The sequence below is a fragment of the Drosophila kikkawai genome, chromosome 3R (genome assembly GCF_030179895.1).
Source record: "Drosophila kikkawai strain 14028-0561.14 chromosome 3R, DkikHiC1v2, whole genome shotgun sequence".
Lineage (NCBI taxonomy): Eukaryota > Metazoa > Arthropoda > Insecta > Diptera > Drosophilidae > Drosophila > Drosophila kikkawai.
The window spans coordinates 6,949,465-6,974,987 of record NC_091731.1 but is presented as its reverse complement, the minus strand read 5'-3'; the positions used below and the strand labels follow the sequence as shown (position 1 = coordinate 6,974,987).

At 31.6% G+C, this 25,523-nt stretch overlaps 1 protein-coding gene across 3 annotated transcripts in view; it reads left to right on the top strand.

The window, feature by feature from the left end:
• AGO3 (Argonaute 3) overlaps positions 1 to 25,523 on the top strand; it is a 200,209-nt gene that overhangs the window by 3,282 nt on the left and 171,404 nt on the right. For all 3 annotated transcript variants that reach the window (XM_041775360.2, XM_070286347.1, XM_041775362.2), the window contains exon 2: positions 99 to 483. In XM_041775360.2, the coding sequence (XP_041631294.1) occupies positions 102 to 483 (382 nt within the window). In that variant the 5' untranslated portion in view covers positions 99 to 101. The remainder of the gene's footprint in view (positions 1 to 98; positions 484 to 25,523) is intronic.

The window sequence follows — 25,523 nt, the reverse complement described above, 5'->3', positions numbered from 1 at the left end:
TTTTACATCATGGCTATTGTTTTCTTCTTATTTAATAGAAAATAAATACATATGTTAAAAACTAGAAAATTTACTTTTTTATTATATTTTTTATTCAGAATATGTCGGGCAGAGGAAATCTGTTGAGTTTATTTAACAAAAAGACTTACACTTCCGAAATTCCATCTTCAAGTGATGATCGTGAAATAGATAGCGGTTTGGATGGAGACCATACCGGTTCAAGTGGAGAATCTCTTCGATTCGAAAAGAAAATTGGATGTGATATCTTAAATTCTCTGGAACAAGTTAACATTTCCGTGGGTCGAGGACGGGCCCAACTAATACAGACTTTACAAAATGAAAACGCGTCATTGAAAGAAGTTATTCCAAATAAACATAACTATGGTAAAGATACCCGTATTGGAGAATCAAAAGCTCCTCATTTGGAAAGAGAGGTTTTAAGCAACGAACTTTTTTACCCCGACGCAGTACATGGATCAAAGGGTATGATATTTTGTAGTTATTTGTTTTATAATTAAAATATATCTTTTGTTATTGTACAAGATGCAGCACACTTAGATTACCATACTATAGAAAACATTCTTCGGCATGTCGAAGTTCATATACCCTTGCAGTTTGCAATCTATTGAAACAAACCCATAGCATACAATTGAACCTTCAGATGCTACAGACTTGACAAAAAACTGCAAAAACCTCTTTTATATTGAGTGAAAAAAATACAACTTAAAAATTTGATTTATATTTTTTTTTAATCAAAAATATTGTTTTTTTTGTTTTGTTTTGCTTAAAATTATTGATTATGTGCTGATTTTAATTATTTTGATTGAGTAAAATTGAGTAATTATGGATTGATAATTATGGATTATCAAAACAATACAAATCAATGTGAAATCATTATCACGTCATTATACCCTTGCAGGGTATTATAATTTCAGTCAGAAGATTGCAACGCAGTGAAGGAGACGACCCCATAAAGTATATATATTCTTGATCAGCATCAATAGCCGAGTCGATCTAGCCATGTCCGTCTGTCCGTTTCTCTTTATACAAACTAGTCCCTCAGTTTTAAAGTTATCTGAATGAAACTTTGCATATAGTCTTCTATATACTTTCACTGCTATATATGTCGGAACGGGCCGGATCGGACGACTACATCATATAGCTGCCATACAAATGTTCGATAAATTTTTGGAAAAAAATTATAACTTGGCTGTTTTTCCATCATTTTTGAGATATAACCTTTTTATATTATTCCAGAATTTTGGTAAAAATTTTTGAAAATCGGACCACTATATCTTATACCTACCATAGGAACGATCGGGAAATTAATCGAAAAAAATTATAACTTTGTTGTTTTTCAACGTATTTTAATCTACTTTGACAAATGAGCTTCTGGTATTATTTCAAAATTTTGGTATAAATTTTATGAAAATCGGACGACTATATCTTATAGCTGCCATAGGAACGATAGGGAAAGTAATAGAAAAAATTATAACTTCGTTGTTTTTCAACGTATTTTCATCTACTCTGAGATATGAGCTTTACTTATTATTATAGAATTTTTGTATAAATTTCATAAAAATCGGACAACTATATCTTATAGCTGCCATAAAAGCGATCGGTAAATGTATAAAATATATAAAGCTGGGAATGTAAAACTGTAAACATAATAAGTATGGGTAAAATGTTATGAAACTCTGTTTTGTGTGTGTTTTCACTAAGGGTATACAAACTTCGGCGTGCCGAAGTTAGCTTCCCTTCCTGTTTTAATATAAATTATAAATATACTAGCGACCCGGTAGCGCTTCGTTACGTATAATTCACTTATATAAAAAAAAAAACATTTATTGATTGCTAGCTTAAAACTTTATACAAAACATATGGATAAATTTTTTTTTGTTTTCCCATTTTGAGCATTGACTATGGAAAAACATGATTCTTCCAAATTCACACCACAAACGTTAACGATTGCCCTTGGGCATTGTTGATAGACAATTGAAAAACGCACAGGATATTGAATAAACATTTGTAGGTCTCGAATATTTTCTCGCCTTTTAGTGAAAACAACAGCACAACGTTTATCGAATTATCGATTTTCATTACTAATAAAAATTTTTTTTTTTAATTTATCATCAGCGTCGAAGTATAGTAAAAACGAACAAGTTTGATGAGAAATCTGACCATGAATCTGTAATATGTATGAAATTTTAGATGGATGTTGGATGAGATCATTAAATTGATTATATAAACAAGAGACAATCTTGTTGAAATATTTTCCTTTAAAGTTGCCATAAAATGATCTAATAACACAGGAACACAAAATTAAACTTTGTGAAATTTCCACGAACCATTTCAAGTTTTCCATGATATTTGGGTGCTCCTGAGTAAAAGTCCCATACAAAATTATTTTCCATCACCTACAGGTTCCGCGGTATACCTAAGAATACAAAAAACCGATGTTTGCCGACATTTTGAATTACGTGGCCTATATAATTAGACTTACCTTTATTATTTTCGGTAGGACCTACTCTCAATACATCATTATACCCTTGCAGGGTATTATAATTTCAGTCAGAAGATTGCAACGCAGTGAAGGAGACGACCCCATAAAGTATATATATTCTTGATCAGCATCAATAGCCGAGTCGATCTAGCCATGTCCGTCTGTCCGTTTCTCTTTATACAAACTAGTCCCTCAGTTTTAAAGTTATCTGAATGAAACTTTGCATATAGTCTTCTATATACTTTCACTGCTATATATGTCGGAACGGGCCGGATCGGACGACTACATCATATAGCTGCCATACAAATGTTCGATAAATTTTTGGAAAAAAATTATAACTTGGCTGTTTTTCCATCATTTTTGAGATATAACCTTTTTATATTATTCCAGAATTTTGGTAAAAATTTTTGAAAATCGGACCACTATATCTTATACCTACCATAGGAACGATCGGGAAATTAATCGAAAAAAATTATAACTTCGTTGTTTTTCAACGTATTTTAATCTACTTTGACAAATGAGCTTCTGGTATTATTTCAAAATTTTGGTATAAATTTTATGAAAATCGGACGACTATATCTTATAGCTGCCATAGGAACGATAGGGAAAGTAATAGAAAAAATTATAACTTCGTTGTTTTTCAACGTATTTTCATCTACTCTGAGATATGAGCTTTACTTATTATTATAGAATTTTGGTATAAATTTCATAAAAATCGGACAACTATATCTTATAGCTGCCATAAAAGCGATCGGTAAATGTATAAAATATATAAAGCTGGGAATGTAAAACTGTAAACATAATAAGTATGGGTAAAATGTTATGAAACTCTGTTTTGTGTGTGTTTTCACTAAGGGTATACAAACTTCGGCGTGCCGAAGTTAGCTTCCCTTCCTGTTTTAATATAAATTATAAATATACTAGCGACCCGGTAGCGCTTCGTTACGTATAATTCACTTATATAAAAAAAAAAACATTTATTGATTGCTAGCTTAAAACTTTATACAAAACATATGGATAAACTTTTTTTTTGTTTTCCCATTTTGAGCATTGACTATGGAAAAACATGATTCTTCCAAATTCACACCACAAACGTTAACGATTGCCCTTGGGCATTGTTGATAGACAATTGAAAAACGCACAGGATATTGAATAAACATTTGTAGGTCTCGAATATTTTCTCGCCTTTTAGTGAAAACAACAGCACAACGTTTATCGAATTATCGATTTTCATTACTAATAAAAAATTTTTTTTTTAATTTATCATCAGCGTCGAAGTATAGTAAAAACGAACAAGTTTGATGAGAAATCTGACCATGAATCTGTAATATGTATGAAATTTTAGATGGATGTTGGATGAGATCATTAAATTGATTATATAAACAAGAGACAATCTTGTTGAAATATTTTCCTTTAAAGTTGCCATAAAATGATCTAATAACACAGGAACACAAAATTAAACTTTGTGAAATTTCCACGAACCATTTCAAGTTTTCCATGATATTTGGGTGCTCCTAAGTAAAAGTCCCATACAAAATTATTTTCCATCACCTACAGGTTCCGCGGTATACCTAAGAATACAAAAAACCGATGTTTGCCGACATTTTGAATTACGTGGCCTATATAATTAGACTTACCTTTATTATTTTCGGTAGGACCTACTCTCAATACATCATTATACCCTTGCAGGGTATTATAATTTCAGTCAGAAGATTGCAACGCAGTGAAGGAGACGACCCCATAAAGTATATATATTCTTGATCAGCATCAATAGCCGAGTCGATCTAGCCATGTCCGTCTGTCCGTTTCTCTTTATACAAACTAGTCCCTCAGTTTTAAAGTTATCTGAATGAAACTTTGCATATAGTCTTCTATATACTTTCACTGCTATATATGTCGGAACGGGCCGGATCGGACGACTACATCATATAGCTGCCATACAAATGTTCGATAAATTTTTGGAAAAAAATTATAACTTGGCTGTTTTTCCATCATTTTTGAGATATAACCTTTTTATATTATTCCAGAATTTTGGTAAAAATTTTTGAAAATCGGACCACTATATCTTATACCTACCATAGGAACGATCGGGAAATTAATCGAAAAAAATTATAACTTCGTTGTTTTTCAACGTATTTTAATCTACTTTGACAAATGAGCTTCTGGTATTATTTCAAAATTTTGGTATAAATTTTATGAAAATCGGACGACTATATCTTATAGCTGCCATAGGAACGATAGGGAAAGTAATAGAAAAAATTATAACTTCGTTGTTTTTCAACGTATTTTCATCTACTCTGAGATATGAGCTTTACTTATTATTATAGAATTTTGGTATAAATTTCATAAAAATCGGACAACTATATCTTATAGCTGCCATAAAAGCGATCGGTAAATGTATAAAATATATAAAGCTGGGAATGTAAAACTGTAAACATAATAAGTATGGGTAAAATGTTATGAAACTCTGTTTTGTGTGTGTTTTCACTAAGGGTATACAAACTTCGGCGTGCCGAAGTTAGCTTCCCTTCCTGTTTTAATATAAATTATAAATATACTAGCGACCCGGTAGCGCTTCGTTACGTATAATTCACTTATATAAAAAAAAAACATTTATTGATTGCTAGCTTAAAACTTTATACAAAACATATGGATAAACTTTTTTTTTGTTTTCCCATTTTGAGCATTGACTATGGAAAAACATGATTCTTCCAAATTCACACCACAAACGTTAACGATTGCCCTTGGGCATTGTTGATAGACAATTGAAAAACGCACAGGATATTGAATAAACATTTGTAGGTCTCGAATATTTTCTCGCCTTTTAGTGAAAACAACAGCACAACGTTTATCGAATTATCGATTTTCATTACTAATAAAAATTTTTTTTTTTAATTTATCATCAGCGTCGAAGTATAGTAAAAACGAACAAGTTTGATGAGAAATCTGACCATGAATCTGTAATATGTATGAAATTTTAGATGGATGTTGGATGAGATCATTAAATTGATTATATAAACAAGAGACAATCTTGTTGAAATATTTTCCTTTAAAGTTGCCATAAAATGATCTAATAACACAGGAACACAAAATTAAACTTTGTGAAATTTCCACGAACCATTTCAAGTTTTCCATGATATTTGGGTGCTCCTGAGTAAAAGTCCCATACAAAATTATTTTCCATCACCTACAGGTTCCGCGGTATACCTAAGAATACAAAAAACCGATGTTTGCCGACATTTTGAATTACGTGGCCTATATAATTAGACTTACCTTTATTATTTTCGGTAGGACCTACTCTCAATACATCATTATACCCTTGCAGGGTATTATAATTTCAGTCAGAAGATTGCAACGCAGTGAAGGAGACGACCCCATAAAGTATATATATTCTTGATCAGCATCAATAGCCGAGTCGATCTAGCCATGTCCGTCTGTCCGTTTCTCTTTATACAAACTAGTCCCTCAGTTTTAAAGTTATCTGAATGAAACTTTGCATATAGTCTTCTATATACTTTCACTGCTATATATGTCGGAACGGGCCGGATCGGACGACTACATCATATAGCTGCCATACAAATGTTCGATAAATTTTTGGAAAAAAATTATAACTTGGCTGTTTTTCCATCATTTTTGAGATATAACCTTTTTATATTATTCCAGAATTTTGGTAAAAATTTTTGAAAATCGGACCACTATATCTTATACCTACCATAGGAACGATCGGGAAATTAATCGAAAAAAATTATAACTTCGTTGTTTTTCAACGTATTTTAATCTACTTTGACAAATGAGCTTCTGGTATTATTTCAAAATTTTGGTATAAATTTTATGAAAATCGGACGACTATATCTTATAGCTGCCATAGGAACGATAGGGAAAGTAATAGAAAAAATTATAACTTCGTTGTTTTTCAACGTATTTTCATCTACTCTGAGATATGAGCTTTACTTATTATTATAGAATTTTGGTATAAATTTCATAAAAATCGGACAACTATATCTTATAGCTGCCATAAAAGCGATCGGTAAATGTATAAAATATATAAAGCTGGGAATGTAAAACTGTAAACATAATAAGTATGGGTAAAATGTTATGAAACTCTGTTTTGTGTGTGTTTTCACTAAGGGTATACAAACTTCGGCGTGCCGAAGTTAGCTTCCCTTCCTGTTTTAATATAAATTATAAATATACTAGCGACCCGGTAGCGCTTCGTTACGTATAATTCACTTATATAAAAAAAAAACATTTATTGATTGCTAGCTTAAAACTTTATACAAAACATATGGATAAACTTTTTTTTTGTTTTCCCATTTTGAGCATTGACTATGGAAAAACATGATTCTTCCAAATTCACACCACAAACGTTAACGATTGCCCTTGGGCATTGTTGATAGGCAATTGAAAAACGCACAGGATATTGAATAAACATTTGTAGGTCTCGAATATTTTCTCGCCTTTTAGTGAAAACAACAGCACAACGTTTATCGAATTATCGATTTTCATTACTAATAAAAATTTTTTTTTTTAATTTATCATCAGCGTCGTTCGTAAAAACGAACAAGTTTGATGAGAAATCTGACCATGAATCTGTAATATGTATGAAATTTTAGATGGATGTTGGTTGAGATCATTAAATTGATTATATAAACAAGAGACAATCTTGTTGAAATATTTTCCTTTAAAGTTGCCATAAAATGATCTAATAACACAGGAACACAAAATTAAACTTTGTGAAATTTCCACGAACCATTTCAAGTTTTCCATGATATTTGGGTGCTCCTGAGTAAAAGTCCCATACAAAATTATTTTCCATCACCTACAGGTTCCGCGGTATACCTAAGAATACAAAAAACCGATGTTTGCCGACATTTTGAATTACGTGGCCTATATAATTAGACTTACCTTTATTATTTTCGGTAGGACCTACTCTCAATACATCATTATACCCTTGCAGGGTATTATAATTTCAGTCAGAAGATTGCAACGCAGTGAAGGAGACGACCCCATAAAGTATATATATTCTTGATCAGCATCAATAGCCGAGTCGATCTAGCCATGTCCGTCTGTCCGTTTCTCTTTATACAAACTAGTCCCTCAGTTTTAAAGTTATCTGAATGAAACTTTGCATATAGTCTTCTATATACTTTCACTGCTATATATGTCGGAACGGGCCGGATCGGACGACTACATCATATAGCTGCCATACAAATGTTCGATAAATTTTTGGAAAAAAATTATAACTTGGCTGTTTTTCCATCATTTTTGAGATATAACCTTTTTATATTATTCCAGAATTTTGGTAAAAATTTTTGAAAATCGGACCACTATATCTTATACCTACCATAGGAACGATCGGGAAATTAATCGAAAAAATTATAACTTCGTTGTTTTTCAACGTATTTTAATCTACTTTGACAAATGAGCTTCTGGTATTATTTCAAAATTTTGGTATAAATTTTATGAAAATCGGACGACTATATCTTATAGCTGCCATAGGAACGATAGGGAAAGTAATAGAAAAAATTATAACTTCGTTGTTTTTCAACGTATTTTCATCTACTCTGAGATATGAGCTTTACTTATTATTATAGAATTTTGGTATAAATTTCATAAAAATCGGACAACTATATCTTATAGCTGCCATAAAAGCGATCGGTAAATGTATAAAATATATAAAGCTGGGAATGTAAAACTGTAAACATAATAAGTATGGGTAAAATGTTATGAAACTCTGTTTTGTGTGTGTTTTCACTAAGGGTATACAAACTTCGGCGTGCCGAAGTTAGCTTCCCTTCCTGTTTTAATATAAATTATAAATATACTAGCGACCCGGTAGCGCTTCGTTACGTATAATTCACTTATATAAAAAAAAAACATTTATTGATTGCTAGCTTAAAACTTTATACAAAACATATGGATAAACTTTTTTTTTGTTTTCCCATTTTGAGCATTGACTATGGAAAAACATGATTCTTCCAAATTCACACCACAAACGTTAACGATTGCCCTTGGGCATTGTTGATAGACAATTGAAAAACGCACAGGATATTGAATAAACATTTGTTTTTTTGTCTGTTTTGTGTGTGTTTTCACTAAGGGTATACAAACTTCGGCGTGCCGAAGTTAGCTTCCCTTCCTGTTTTAATATAAATTATAAATATACTAGCGACCCGGTAGCGCTTCGTTACGTATAATTCACTTATATAAAAAAAAAAACATTTATTGATTGCTAGCTTAAAACTTTATACAAAACATATGGATAAACTTTTTTTTTGTTTTCCCATTTTGAGCATTGACTATGGAAAAACATGATTCTTCCAAATTCACACCACAAACGTTAACGATTGCCCTTGGGCATTGTTGATAGACAATTGAAAAACGCACAGGATATTGAATAGGGTAAGGTGGGGTAAAGCCGACCTAGTAAATGGTTTTGGCTATAAAATGCTTATTTTACATCGGATCAAGTCTTTATATATACCAAATTAAAGGTTAGACCTTTGCGCAACTTTCTATTCATAGCATTTTATTCATACCTTTGAAAAGTTTTGAGATACAAGCGTTTTACGAAAAAGTTCATTTTTGCTATGTTCAAAAATGATGGGGTAAACCCGACCGCCTATGTTTTTGGTTGATTTAGTACAGATATAACCTAAATATAGGTTTTGCAATGATATATCAATCAAAGTTATGTTATATAATGGTAATAAAAGATAATAGAATTAAAAAAATGAATATAGCAAAATAATTAATCAGTATCATCTGATTCGCTGCTCAAATAGCTTGCTGGCGTTTTTTGGTTCGAGTTGAACGTCTGGTTGGCTGCGATGTTGATGGTTTTTGTGTGATTGTTGTTTTTTTGGCTTTTTTTGCGGCAGGATTTACCCCACTATTTAGAGGTCGGATTTGCCCCACGACGTAATTTTTCATAAAAACGCAATTAAAAAAGAAATTATGAAAAAAAATGAACCAAACTTATATGCACTTTGTAGGACTTTATTCAAAGAATCTAAATCCACTTACCTTTTCATGCGATAACTTTGACAAAAAGAAATATCCTGCAGTTAATTATGCACAAAAATGAAAGTCAAAATTGTGAAAACAAACTTGTTGTCGTTTGACCATCTCAATGTTGACTAATAAAATGGTGTCATACCACCATTTTCATTGTTTTCGATGCTCTACACGACAACACTAATATTATTTTGCGTAGTGCTTCCGATTTTCGAAAACAGAGGGAGGTCGGGTTTACCCACACTGTCGGCTTTACCCCACCTTACCCTAAACATTTGTAGGTCTCGAATATTTTCTCGCCTTTTAGTGAAAACAACAGCACAACGTTTATCGAATTATCGATTTTCATTACTAATAAAAAATTTTTTTTTTAATTTATCATCAGCGTCGAAGTATAGTAAAAACGAACAAGTTTGATGAGAAATCTGACCATGAATCTGTAATATGTATGAAATTTTAGATGGATGTTGGATGAGATCATTAAATTGATTATATAAACAAGAGACAATCTTGTTGAAATATTTTCCTTTAAAGTTGCCATAAAATGATCTAATAACACAGGAACACAAAATTAAACTTTGTGAAATTTCCACGAACCATTTCAAGTTTTCCATGATATTTGGGTGCTCCTAAGTAAAAGTCCCATACAAAATTATTTTCCATCACCTACAGGTTCCGCGGTATACCTAAGAATACAAAAAACCGATGTTTGCCGACATTTTGAATTACGTGGCCTATATAATTAGACTTACCTTTATTATTTTCGGTAGGACCTACTCTCAATACATCATTATACCCTTGCAGGGTATTATAATTTCAGTCAGAAGATTGCAACGCAGTGAAGGAGACGACCCCATAAAGTATATATATTCTTGATCAGCATCAATAGCCGAGTCGATCTAGCCATGTCCGTCTGTCCGTTTCTCTTTATACAAACTAGTCCCTCAGTTTTAAAGTTATCTGAATGAAACTTTGCATATAGTCTTCTATATACTTTCACTGCTATATATGTCGGAACGGGCCGGATCGGACGACTACATCATATAGCTGCCATACAAATGTTCGATAAATTTTTGGAAAAAAATTATAACTTGGCTGTTTTTCCATCATTTTTGAGATATAACCTTTTTATATTATTCCAGAATTTTGGTAAAAATTTTTGAAAATCGGACCACTATATCTTATACCTACCATAGGAACGATCGGGAAATTAATCGAAAAAAATTATAACTTCGTTGTTTTTCAACGTATTTTAATCTACTTTGACAAATGAGCTTCTGGTATTATTTCAAAATTTTGGTATAAATTTTATGAAAATCGGACGACTATATCTTATAGCTGCCATAGGAACGATAGGGAAAGTAATAGAAAAAATTATAACTTCGTTGTTTTTCAACGTATTTTCATCTACTCTGAGATATGAGCTTTACTTATTATTATAGAATTTTGGTATAAATTTCATAAAAATCGGACAACTATATCTTATAGCTGCCATAAAAGCGATCGGTAAATGTATAAAATATATAAAGCTGGGAATGTAAAACTGTAAACATAATAAGTATGGGTAAAATGTTATGAAACTCTGTTTTGTGTGTGTTTTCACTAAGGGTATACAAACTTCGGCGTGCCGAAGTTAGCTTCCCTTCCTGTTTTAATATAAATTATAAATATACTAGCGACCCGGTAGCGCTTCGTTACGTATAATTCACTTATATAAAAAAAAAACATTTATTGATTGCTAGCTTAAAACTTTATACAAAACATATGGATAAACTTTTTTTTTGTTTTCCCATTTTGAGCATTGACTATGGAAAAACATGATTCTTCCAAATTCACACCACAAACGTTAACGATTGCCCTTGGGCATTGTTGATAGACAATTGAAAAACGCACAGGATATTGAATAAACATTTGTAGGTCTCGAATATTTTCTCGCCTTTTAGTGAAAACAACAGCACAACGTTTATCGAATTATCGATTTTCATTACTAATAAAAAATTTTTTTTTTAATTTATCATCAGCGTCGAAGTATAGTAAAAACGAACAAGTTTGATGAGAAATCTGACCATGAATCTGTAATATGTATGAAATTTTAGATGGATGTTGGATGAGATCATTAAATTGATTATATAAACAAGAGACAATCTTGTTGAAATATTTTCCTTTAAAGTTGCCATAAAATTATCTAATAACACAGGAACACAAAATTAAACTTTGTGAAATTTCCACGAACCATTTCAAGTTTTCCATGATATTTGGGTGCTCCTGAGTAAAAGTCCCATACAAAATTATTTTCCATCACCTACAGGTTCCGCGGTATACCTAAGAATACAAAAAACCGATGTTTGCCGACATTTTGAATTACGTGGCCTATATAATTAGACTTACCTTTATTATTTTCGGTAGGACCTACTCTCAATACATCATTATACCCTTGCAGGGTATTATAATTTCAGTCAGAAGATTGCAACGCAGTGAAGGAGACGACCCCATAAAGTATATATATTCTTGATCAGCATCAATAGCCGAGTCGATCTAGCCATGTCCGTCTGTCCGTTTCTCTTTATACAAACTAGTCCCTCAGTTTTAAAGTTATCTGAATGAAACTTTGCATATAGTCTTCTATATACTTTCACTGCTATATATGTCGGAACGGGCCGGATCGGACGACTACATCATATAGCTGCCATACAAATGTTCGATAAATTTTTGGAAAAAAATTATAACTTGGCTGTTTTTCCATCATTTTTGAGATATAACCTTTTTATATTATTCCAGAATTTTGGTAAAAATTTTTGAAAATCGGACCACTATATCTTATACCTACCATAGGAACGATCGGGAAATTAATCGAAAAAATTATAACTTCGTTGTTTTTCAACGTATTTTAATCTACTTTGACAAATGAGCTTCTGGTATTATTTCAAAATTTTGGTATAAATTTTATGAAAATCGGACGACTATATCTTATAGCTGCCATAGGAACGATAGGGAAAGTAATAGAAAAAATTATAACTTCGTTGTTTTTCAACGTATTTTCATCTACTCTGAGATATGAGCTTTACTTATTATTATAGAATTTTGGTATAAATTTCATAAAAATCGGACAACTATATCTTATAGCTGCCATAAAAGCGATCGGTAAATGTATAAAATATATAAAGCTGGGAATGTAAAACTGTAAACATAATAAGTATGGGTAAAATGTTATGAAACTCTGTTTTGTGTGTGTTTTCACTAAGGGTATACAAACTTCGGCGTGCCGAAGTTAGCTTCCCTTCCTGTTTTAATATAAATTATAAATATACTAGCGACCCGGTAGCGCTTCGTTACGTATAATTCACTTATATAAAAAAAAAACATTTATTGATTGCTAGCTTAAAACTTTATACAAAACATATGGATAAACTTTTTTTTTGTTTTCCCATTTTGAGCATTGACTATGGAAAAACATGATTCTTCCAAATTCACACCACAAACGTTAACGATTGCCCTTGGGCATTGTTGATAGACAATTGAAAAACGCACAGGATATTGAATAAACATTTGTAGGTCTCGAATATTTTCTCGCCTTTTAGTGAAAACAACAGCACAACGTTTATCGAATTATCGATTTTCATTACTAATAAAAAATTTTTTTTTTAATTTATCATCAGCGTCGAAGTATAGTAAAAACGAACAAGTTTGATGAGAAATCTGACCATGAATCTGTAATATGTATGAAATTTTAGATGGATGTTGGATGAGATCATTAAATTGATTATATAAACAAGAGACAATCTTGTTGAAATATTTTCCTTTAAAGTTGCCATAAAATGATCTAATAACACAGGAACACAAAATTAAACTTTGTGAAATTTCCACGAACCATTTCAAGTTTTCCATGATATTTGGGTGCTCCTGAGTAAAAGTCCCATACAAAATTATTTTCCATCACCTACAGGTTCCGCGGTATACCTAAGAATACAAAAAACCGATGTTTGCCGACATTTTGAATTACGTGGCCTATATAATTAGACTTACCTTTATTATTTTCGGTAGGACCTACTCTCAATACATCATTATACCCTTGCAGGGTATTATAATTTCAGTCAGAAGATTGCAACGCAGTGAAGGAGACGACCCCATAAAGTATATATATTCTTGATCAGCATCAATAGCCGAGTCGATCTAGCCATGTCCGTCTGTCCGTTTCTCTTTATACAAACTAGTCCCTCAGTTTTAAAGTTATCTGAATGAAACTTTGCATATAGTCTTCTATATACTTTCACTGCTATATATGTCGGAACGGGCCGGATCGGACGACTACATCATATAGCTGCCATACAAATGTTCGATAAATTTTTGGAAAAAAATTATAACTTGGCTGTTTTTCCATCATTTTTGAGATATAACCTTTTTATATTATTCCAGAATTTTGGTAAAAATTTTTGAAAATCGGACCACTATATCTTATACCTACCATAGGAACGATCGGGAAATTAATCGAAAAAAATTATAACTTCGTTGTTTTTCAACGTATTTTAATCTACTTTGACAAATGAGCTTCTGGTATTATTTCAAAATTTTGGTATAAATTTTATGAAAATCGGACGACTATATCTTATAGCTGCCATAGGAACGATAGGGAAAGTAATAGAAAAAATTATAACTTCGTTGTTTTTCAACGTATTTTCATCTACTCTGAGATATGAGCTTTACTTATTATTATAGAATTTTGGTATAAATTTCATAAAAATCGGACAACTATATCTTATAGCTGCCATAAAAGCGATCGGTAAATGTATAAAATATATAAAGCTGGGAATGTAAAACTGTAAACATAATAAGTATGGGTAAAATGTTATGAAACTCTGTTTTGTGTGTGTTTTCACTAAGGGTATACAAACTTCGGCGTGCCGAAGTTAGCTTCCCTTCCTGTTTTAATATAAATTATAAATATACTAGCGACCCGGTAGCGCTTCGTTACGTATAATTCACTTATATAAAAAAAAAACATTTATTGATTGCTAGCTTAAAACTTTATACAAAACATATGGATAAACTTTTTTTTTGTTTTCCCATTTTGAGCATTGACTATGGAAAAACATGATTCTTCCAAATTCACACCACAAACGTTAACGATTGCCCTTGGGCATTGTTGATAGACAATTGAAAAACGCACAGGATATTGAATAAACATTTGTAGGTCTCGAATATTTTCTCGCCTTTTAGTGAAAACAACAGCACAACGTTTATCGAATTATCGATTTTCATTACTAATAAAAATTTTTTTTTTTTAATTTATCATCAGCGTCGAAGTATAGTAAAAACGAACAAGTTTGATGAGAAATCTGACCATGAATCTGTAATATGTATGAAATTTTAGATGGATGTTGGATGAGATCATTAAATTGATTATATAAACAAGAGACAATCTTGTTGAAATATTTTCCTTTAAAGTTGCCATAAAATGATCTAATAACACAGGAACACAAAATTAAACTTTGTGAAATTTCCACGAACCATTTCAAGTTTTCCATGATATTTGGGTGCTCCTGAGTAAAAGTCCCATACAAAATTATTTTCCATCACCTACAGGTTCCGCGGTATACCTAAGAATACAAAAAACCGATGTTTGCCGACATTTTGAATTACGTGGCCTATATAATTAGACTTACCTTTATTATTTTCGGTAGGACCTACTCTCAATACATCATTATACCCTTGCAGGGTATTATAATTTCAGTCAGAAGATTGCAACGCAGTGAAGGAGACGACCCCATAAAGTATATATATTCTTGATCAGCATCAATAGCCGAGTCGATCTAGCCATGTCCGTCTGTCCGTTTCTCTTTATACAAACTAGTCCCTCAGTTTTAAAGTTATCTGAATGAAACTTTGCATATAGTCTTCTATATACTTTCACTGCTATATATGTCGGAACGGGCCGGATCGGACGACTACATCATATAGCTGCCATACAAATGTTCGATAAATTTTTGGAAAAAAATTATAACTTGGCTGTTTTTCCATCATTTTTGAGATATAACCTTTTTATATTATTCCAGAATTTTGGTAAAAATTTTTGAAAATCGGACCACTATATCTTATACCTACCATAGGAACGATCGGGAAATTAATCGAAAAAAATTATAACTTCGTTGTTTTTCAACGTATTTTAATCTACTTTGACAAATGAGCTTCTGGTATTATTTCAAAATTTTGGTATAAATTTTATGAAAATCGGACGACTATATCTTATAGCTGCCATAGGAACGATAGGGAAAGTAATAGAAAAAATTATAACTTCGTTGTTTTTCAACGTATTTTCATCTACTCTGAGATATGAGCTTTACTTATTATTATAGAATTTTGGTATAAATTTCATAAAAATCGGACAACTATATCTTATAGCTGCCATAAAAGCGATCGGTAAATGTATAAAATATATAAAGCTGGGAATGTAAAACTGTAAACATAATAAGTATGGGTAAAATGTTATGAAACTCTGTTTTGTGTGTGTTTTCACTAAGGGTATACAAACTTCGGCGTGCCGAAGTTAGCTTCCCTTCCTGTTTTAATATAAATTATAAATATACTAGCGACCCGGTAGCGCTTCGTTACGTATAATTCACTTATATAAAAAAAAAACATTTATTGATTGCTAGCTTAAAACTTTATACAAAACATATGGATAAACTTTTTTTTTGTTTTCCCATTTTGAGCATTGACTATGGAAAAACATGATTCTTCCAAATTCACACCACAAACGTTAACGATTGCCCTTGGGCATTGTTGATAGACAATTGAAAAACGCACAGGATATTGAATAAACATTTGTAGGTCTCGAATATTTTCTCGCCTTTTAGTGAAAACAACAGCACAACGTTTATCGAATTATCGATTTTCATTACTAATAAAATTTTTTTTTTTTAATTTATCATCAGCGTCGAAGTATAGTAAAAACGAACAAGTTTGATGAGAAATCTGACCATGAATCTGTAATATGTATGAAATTTTAGATGGATGTTGGATGAGATCATTAAATTGATTATATAAACAAGAGACAATCTTGTTGAAATATTTTCCTTTAAAGTTGCCATAAAATGATCTAATAACACAGGAACACAAAATTAAACTTTGTGAAATTTCCACGAACCATTTCAAGTTTTCCATGATATTTGGGTGCTCCTGAGTAAAAGTCCCATACAAAATTATTTTCCATCACCTACAGGTTCCGCGGTATACCTAAGAATACAAAAAACCGATGTTTGCCGACATTTTGAATTACGTGGCCTATATAATTAGACTTACCTTTATTATTTTCGGTAGGACCTACTCTCAATACATCATTATACCCTTGCAGGGTATTATAATTTCAGTCAGAAGATTGCAACGCAGTGAAGGAGACGACCCCATAAAGTATATATATTCTTGATCAGCATCAATAGCCGAGTCGATCTAGCCATGTCCGTCTGTCCGTTTCTCTTTATACAAACTAGTCCCTCAGTTTTAAAGTTATCTGAATGAAACTTTGCATATAGTCTTCTATATACTTTCACTGCTATATATGTCGGAACGGGCCGGATCGGACGACTACATCATATAGCTGCCATACAAATGTTCGATAAATTTTTGGAAAAAAATTATAACTTGGCTGTTTTTCCATCATTTTTGAGATATAACCTTTTTATATTATTCCAGAATTTTGGTAAAAATTTTTGAAAATCGGACCACTATATCTTATACCTACCATAGGAACGATCGGGAAATTAATCGAAAAAAATTATAACTTCGTTGTTTTTCAACGTATTTTAATCTACTTTGACAAATGAGCTTCTGGTATTATTTCAAAATTTTGGTATAAATTTTATGAAAATCGGACGACTATATCTTATAGCTGCCATAGGAACGATAGGGAAAGTAATAGAAAAAATTATAACTTCGTTGTTTTTCAACGTATTTTCATCTACTCTGAGATATGAGCTTTACTTATTATTATAGAATTTTGGTATAAATTTCATAAAAATCGGACAACTATATCTTATAGCTGCCATAAAAGCGATCGGTAAATGTATAAAATATATAAAGATGGGAATGTAAAACTGTAAACATAATAAGTATGGGTAAAATGTTATGAAACTCTGTTTTGTGTGTGTTTTCACTAAGGGTATACAAACTTCGGCGTGCCGAAGTTAGCTTCCCTTCCTGTTTTAATATAAATTATAAATATACTAGCGACCCGGTAGCGCTTCGTTACGTATAATTCACTTATATAAAAAAAAAACATTTATTGATTGCTAGCTTAAAACTTTATACAAAACATATGGATAAATTTTTTTTTTGTTTTCCCATTTTGAGCATTGACTATGGAAAAACATGATTCTTCCAAATTCACACCACAAACGTTAACGATTGCCCTTGGGCATTGTTGATAGACAATTGAAAAACGCACAGGATATTGAATAAACATTTGTAGGTCTCGAATATTTTCTCGCCTTTTAGTGAAAACAACAGCACAACGTTTATCGAATTATCGATTTTCATTACTAATAAAAATTTTTTTTTTTAATTTATCATCAGCGTCGAAGTATAGTAAAAACGAACAAGTTTGATGAGAAATCTGACCATGAATCTGTAATATGTATGAAATTTTAGATGGATGTTGGATGAGATCATTAAATTGTGATTATATAAACAAGAGACAATCTTGTTGAAATATTTTCCTTTAAAGTTGCCATAAAATGATCTAATAACACAGGAACACAAAATTAAACTTTGTGAAATTTCCACGAACCATTTCAAGTTTTCCATGATATTTGGGTGCTCCTGAGTAAAAGTCCCATACAAAATTATTTTCCATCACCTACAGGTTCCGCGGTATACCTAAGAATACAAAAAACCGATGTTTGCCGACATTTTGAATTACGTGGCCTATATAATTAGACTTACCTTTATTATTTTCGGTAGGACCTACTCTCAATACATCATTATACCCTTGCAGGGTATTATAATTTCAGTCAGAAGATTGCAACGCAGTGAAGGAGACGACCCCATAAAGTATATATATTCTTGATCAGCATCAATAGCCGAGTCGATCTAGCCATGTCCGTCTGTCCGTTTCTCTTTATACAAACTAGTCCCTCAGTTTTAAAGTTATCTGAATGAAACTTTGCATATAGTCTTCTATATACTTTCACTGCTATATATGTCGGAACGGGCCGGATCGGACGACTACATCATATAGCTGCCATACAAATGTTCGATAAATTTTTGGAAAAAAATTATAACTTTGCTGTTTTTCCATCATTTTTGAGATATAACCTTTTTATATTATTCCAGAATTTTGGTAAAAATTTTTGAAAATCGGACCACTATATCTTATACCTACCATAGGAACGATCGGGAAATTAATCGAAAAAAATTATAACTTCGTTGTTTTTCAACGTATTTTAATCTACTTTGACAAATGAGCTTCTGGTATTATTTCAAAATTTTGGTATAAATTTTATGAAAATCGGACGACTATATCTTATAGCTGCCATAGGAACGATAGGGAAAGTAATAGAAAAAATTATAACTTCGTTGTTTTTCAACGTATTTTCATCTACTCTGAGATATGAGCTTTACTTATTATTATAGAATTTTGGTATAAATTTCATAAAAATCGGACAACTATATCTTATAGCTGCCATAAAAGCGATCGGTAAATGTATAAAATATATAAAGCTGAGAATGTAAAACTGTAAACATAATAAGTATGGGTAAAATGTTATGAAACTCTGTTTTGTGTGTGTTTTCACTAAGGGTATACAAACTTCGGCGTGCCGAAGTTAGCTTCCCTTCCTGTTTTAATATAAATTATAAATATACTAGCGACCCGGTAGCGCTTCGTTACGTATAATTCACTTATATAAAAAAAAAACATTTATTGATTGCTAGCTTAAAACTTTATACAAAACATATGGATAAACTTTTTTTTTGTTTTCCCATTTTGAGCATTGACTATGGAAAAACATGATTCTTCCAAATTCACACCACAAACGTTAACGATTGCCCTTGGGCATTGTTGATAGACAATTGAAAAACGCACAGGATATTGAATAAACATTTGTAGGTCTCGAATATTTTCTCGCCTTTTAGTGAAAACAACAGCACAACGTTTATCGAATTATCGATTTTCATTACTAATAAAAATTTTTTTTTTTAATTTATCATCAGCGTCGAAGTATAGTAAAAACGAACAAGTTTGATGAGAAATCTGACCATGAATCTGTAATATGTATGAAATTTTAGATGGATGTTGGTTGAGATCATTAAATTGATTATATAAACAAGAGACAATCTTGTTGAAATATTTTCCTTTAAAGTTGCCATAAAATGATCTAATAACACAGGAACACAAAATTAAACTTTGTGAAATTTCCACGAACCATTTCAAGTTTTCCATGATATTTGGGTGCTCCTGAGTAAAAGTCCCATACAAAATTATTTTCCATCACCTACAGGTTCCGCGGTATACCTAAGAATACAAAAAACCGATGTTTGCCGACATTTTGAATTACGTGGCCTATATAATTAGACTTACCTTTATTATTTTCGGTAGGACCTACTCTCAATACATCATTATACCCTTGCAGGGTATTATAATTTCAGTCAGAAGATTGCAACGCAGTGAAGGAGACGACCCCATAAAGTATATATATTCTTGATCAGCATCAATAGCCGAGTCGATCTAGCCATGTCCGTCTGTCCGTTTCTCTTTATACAAACTAGTCCCTCAGTTTTAAAGTTATCTGAATGAAACTTTGCATATAGTCTTCTATATACTTTCACTGCTATATATGTCGGAACGGGCCGGATCGGACGACTACATCATATAGCTGCCATACAAATGTTCGATAAATTTTTGGAAAAAAATTATAACTTGGCTGTTTTTCCATCATTTTTGAGATATAACCTTTTTATATTATTCCAGAATTTTGGTAAAAATTTTTGAAAATCGGACCACTATATCTTATACCTACCATAGGAACGATCGGGAAATTAATCGAAAAAAATTATAACTTCGTTGTTTTTCAACGTATTTTAATCTACTTTGACAAATGAGCTTCTGGTATTATTTCAAAATTTTGGTATAAATTTTATGAAAATCGGACGACTATATCTTATAGCTGCCATAGGAACGATAGGGAAAGTAATAGAAAAAATTATAACTTCGTTGTTTTTCAACGTATTTTCATCTACTCTGAGATATGAGCTTTACTTATTATTATAGAATTTTGGTATAAATTTCATAAAAATCGGACAACTATATCTTATAGCTGCCATAAAAGCGATCGGTAAATGTATAAAATATATAAAGATGGGAATGTAAAACTGTAAACATAATAAGTATGGGTAAAATGTTATGAAACTCTGTTTTGTGTGTGTTTTCACTAAGGGTATACAAACTTCGGCGTGCCGAAGTTAGCTTCCCTTCCTGTTTTAATATAAATTATAAATATACTAGCGACCCGGTAGCGCTTCGTTACGTATAATTCACTTATATAAAAAAAAAACATTTATTGATTGCTAGCTTAAAACTTTATACAAAACATATGGATAAATTTTTTTTTTGTTTTCCCATTTTGAGCATTGACTATGGAAAAACATGATTCTTCCAAATTCACACCACAAACGTTAACGATTGCCCTTGGGCATTGTTGATAGACAATTGAAAAACGCACAGGATATTGAATAAACATTTGTAGGTCTCGAATATTTTCTCGCCTTTTAGTGAAAACAACAGCACAACGTTTATCGAATTATCGATTTTCATTACTAATAAAAAATTTTTTTTTTAATTTATCATCAGCGTCGAAGTATAGTAAAAACGAACAAGTTTGATGAGAAATCTGACCATGAATCTGTAATATGTATGAAATTTTAGATGGATGTTGGATGAGATCATTAAATTGTGATTATATAAACAAGAGACAATCTTGTTGAAATATTTTCCTTTAAAGTTGCCATAAAATGATCTAATAACACAGGAACACAAAATTAAACTTTGTGAAATTTCCACGAACCATTTCAAGTTTTCCATGATATTTGGGTGCTCCTGAGTAAAAGTCCCATACAAAATTATTTTCCATCACCTACAGGTTCCGCGGTATACCTAAGAATACAAAAAACCGATGTTTGCCGACATTTTGAATTACGTGGCCTATATAATTAGACTTACCTTTATTATTTTCGGTAGGACCTACTCTCAATACATCATTATACCCTTGCAGGGTATTATAATTTCAGTCAGAAGATTGCAACGCAGTGAAGGAGACGACCCCATAAAGTATATATATTCTTGATCAGCATCAATAGCCGAGTCGATCTAGCCATGTCCGTCTGTCCGTTTCTCTTTATACAAACTAGTCCCTCAGTTTTAAAGTTATCTGAATGAAACTTTGCATATAGTCTTCTATATACTTTCACTGCTATATATGTCGGAACGGGCCGGATCGGACGACTACATCATATAGCTGCCATACAAATGTTCGATAAATTTTTGGAAAAAAATTATAACTTTGCTGTTTTTCCATCATTTTTGAGATATAACCTTTTTATATTATTCCAGAATTTTGGTAAAAATTTTTGAAAATCGGACCACTATATCTTATACCTACCATAGGAACGATCGGGAAATTAATCGAAAAAAATTATAACTTCGTTGTTTTTCAACGTATTTTAATCTACTTTGACAAATGAGCTTCTGGTATTATTTCAAAATTTTGGTATAAATTTTATGAAAATCGGACGACTATATCTTATAGCTGCCATAGGAACGATAGGGAAAGTAATAGAAAAAATTATAACTTCGTTGTTTTTCAACGTATTTTCATCTACTCTGAGATATGAGCTTTACTTATTATTATAGAATTTTGGTATAAATTTCATAAAAATCGGACAACTATATCTTATAGCTGCCATAAAAGCGATCGGTAAATGTATAAAATATATAAAGCTGAGAATGTAAAACTGTAAACATAATAAGTATGGGTAAAATGTTATGAAACTCTGTTTTGTGTGTGTTTTCACTAAGGGTATACAAACTTCGGCGTGCCGAAGTTAGCTTCCCTTCCTGTTTTAATATAAATTATAAATATACTAGCGACCCGGTAGCGCTTCGTTACGTATAATTCACTTATATAAAAAAAAAACATTTATTGATTGCTAGCTTAAAACTTTATACAAAACATATGGATAAACTTTTTTTTTGTTTTCCCATTTTGAGCATTGACTATGGAAAAACATGATTCTTCCAAATTCACACCACAAACGTTAACGATTGCCCTTGGGCATTGTTGATAGACAATTGAAAAACGCACAGGATATTGAATAAACATTTGTAGGTCTCGAATATTTTCTCGCCTTTTAGTGAAAACAACAGCACAACGTTTATCGAATTATCGATTTTCATTACTAATAAAAATTTTTTTTTTTAATTTATCATCAGCGTCGAAGTAAAGTAAAAACGAACAAGTTTGATGAGAAATCTGACCATGAATCTGTAATATGTATGAAATTTTAGATGGATGTTGGTTGAGATCATTAAATTGATTATATAAACAAGAGACAATCTTGTTGAAATATTTTCCTTTAAAGTTGCCATAAAATGATCTAATAACACAGGAACACAAAATTAAACTTTGTGAAATTTCCACGAACCATTTCAAGTTTTCCATGATATTTGGGTGCTCCTGAGTAAAAGTCCCATACAAAATTATTTTCCATCACCTACAGGTTCCGCGGTATACCTAAGAATACAAAAAACCGATGTTTGCCGACATTTTGAATTACGTGGCCTATATAATTAGACTTACCTTTATTATTTTCGGTAGGACCTACTCTCAATACATCATTATACCCTTGCAGGGTATTATAATTTCAGTCAGAAGATTGCAACGCAGTGAAGGAGACGACCCCATAAAGTATATATATTCTTGATCAGCATCAATAGCCGAGTCGATCTAGCCATGTCCGTCTGTCCGTTTCTCTTTATACAAACTAGTCCCTCAGTTTTAAAGTTATCTGAATGAAACTTTGCATATAGTCTTCTATATACTTTCACTGCTATATATGTCGGAACGGGCCGGATCGGACGACTACATCATATAGCTGCCATACAAATGTTCGATAAATTTTTGGAAAAAAATTATAACTTGGCTGTTTTTCCATCATTTTTGAGATATAACCTTTTTATATTATTCCAGAATTTTGGTAAAAATTTTTGAAAATCGGACCACTATATCTTATACCTACCATAGGAACGATCGGGAAATTAATCGAAAAAAATTATAACTTCGTTGTTTTTCAACGTATTTTAATCTACTTTGACAAATGAGCTTCTGGTATTATTTCAAAATTTTGGTATAAATTTTATGAAAATCGGACGACTATATCTTATAGCTGCCATAGGAACGATAGGGAAAGTAATAGAAAAAATTATAACTTCGTTGTTTTTCAACGTATTTTCATCTACTCTGAGATATGAGCTTTACTTATTATTATAGAATTTTGGTATAAATTTCATAAAAATCGGACAACTATATCTTATAGCTGCCATAAAAGCGATCGGTAAATGTATAAAATATATAAAGATGGGAATGTAAAACTGTAAACATAATAAGTATGGGTAAAATGTTATGAAACTCTGTTTTGTGTGTGTTTTCACTAAGGGTATACAAACTTCGGCGTGCCGAAGTTAGCTTCCCTTCCTGTTTTAATATAAATTATAAATATACTAGCGACCCGGTAGCGCTTCGTTACGTATAATTCACTTATATAAAAAAAAAACATTTATTGATTGCTAGCTTAAAACTTTATACAAAACATATGGATAAATTTTTTTTTTGTTTTCCCATTTTGAGCATTGACTATGGAAAAACATGATTCTTCCAAATTCACACCACAAACGTTAACGATTGCCCTTGGGCATTGTTGATAGACAATTGAAAAACGCACAGGATATTGAATAAACATTTGTAGGTCTCGAATATTTTCTCGCCTTTTAGTGAAAACAACAGCACAACGTTTATCGAATTATCGATTTTCATTACTAATAAAAATTTTTTTTTTTAATTTATCATCAGCGTCGAAGTATAGTAAAAACGAACAAGTTTGATGAGAAATCTGACCATGAATCTGTAATATGTATGAAATTTTAGATGGATGTTGGATGAGATCATTAAATTGTGATTATATAAACAAGAGACAATCTTGTTGAAATATTTTCCTTTAAAGTTGCCATAAAATGATCTAATAACACAGGAACACAAAATTAAACTTTGTGAAATTTCCACGAACCATTTCAAGTTTTCCATGATATTTGGGTGCTCCTGAGTAAAAGTCCCATACAAAATTATTTTCCATCACCTACAGGTTCCGCGGTATACCTAAGAATACAAAAAACCGATGTTTGCCGACATTTTGAATTACGTGGCCTATATAATTAGACTTACCTTTATTATTTTCGGTAGGACCTACTCTCAATACATCATTATACCCTTGCAGGGTATTATAATTTCAGTCAGAAGATTGCAACGCAGTGAAGGAGACGACCCCATAAAGTATATATATTCTTGATCAGCATCAATAGCCGAGTCGATCTAGCCATGTCCGTCTGTCCGTTTCTCTTTATACAAACTAGTCCCTCAGTTTTAAAGTTATCTGAATGAAACTTTGCATATAGTCTTCTATATACTTTCACTGCTATATATGTCGGAACGGGCCGGATCGGACGACTACATCATATAGCTGCCATACAAATGTTCGATAAATTTTTGGAAAAAAATTATAACTTTGCTGTTTTTCCATCATTTTTGAGATATAACCTTTTTATATTATTCCAGAATTTTGGTAAAAATTTTTGAAAATCGGACCACTATATCTTATACCTACCATAGGAACGATCGGGAAATTAATCGAAAAAAATTATAACTTCGTTGTTTTTCAACGTATTTTAATCTACTTTGACAAATGA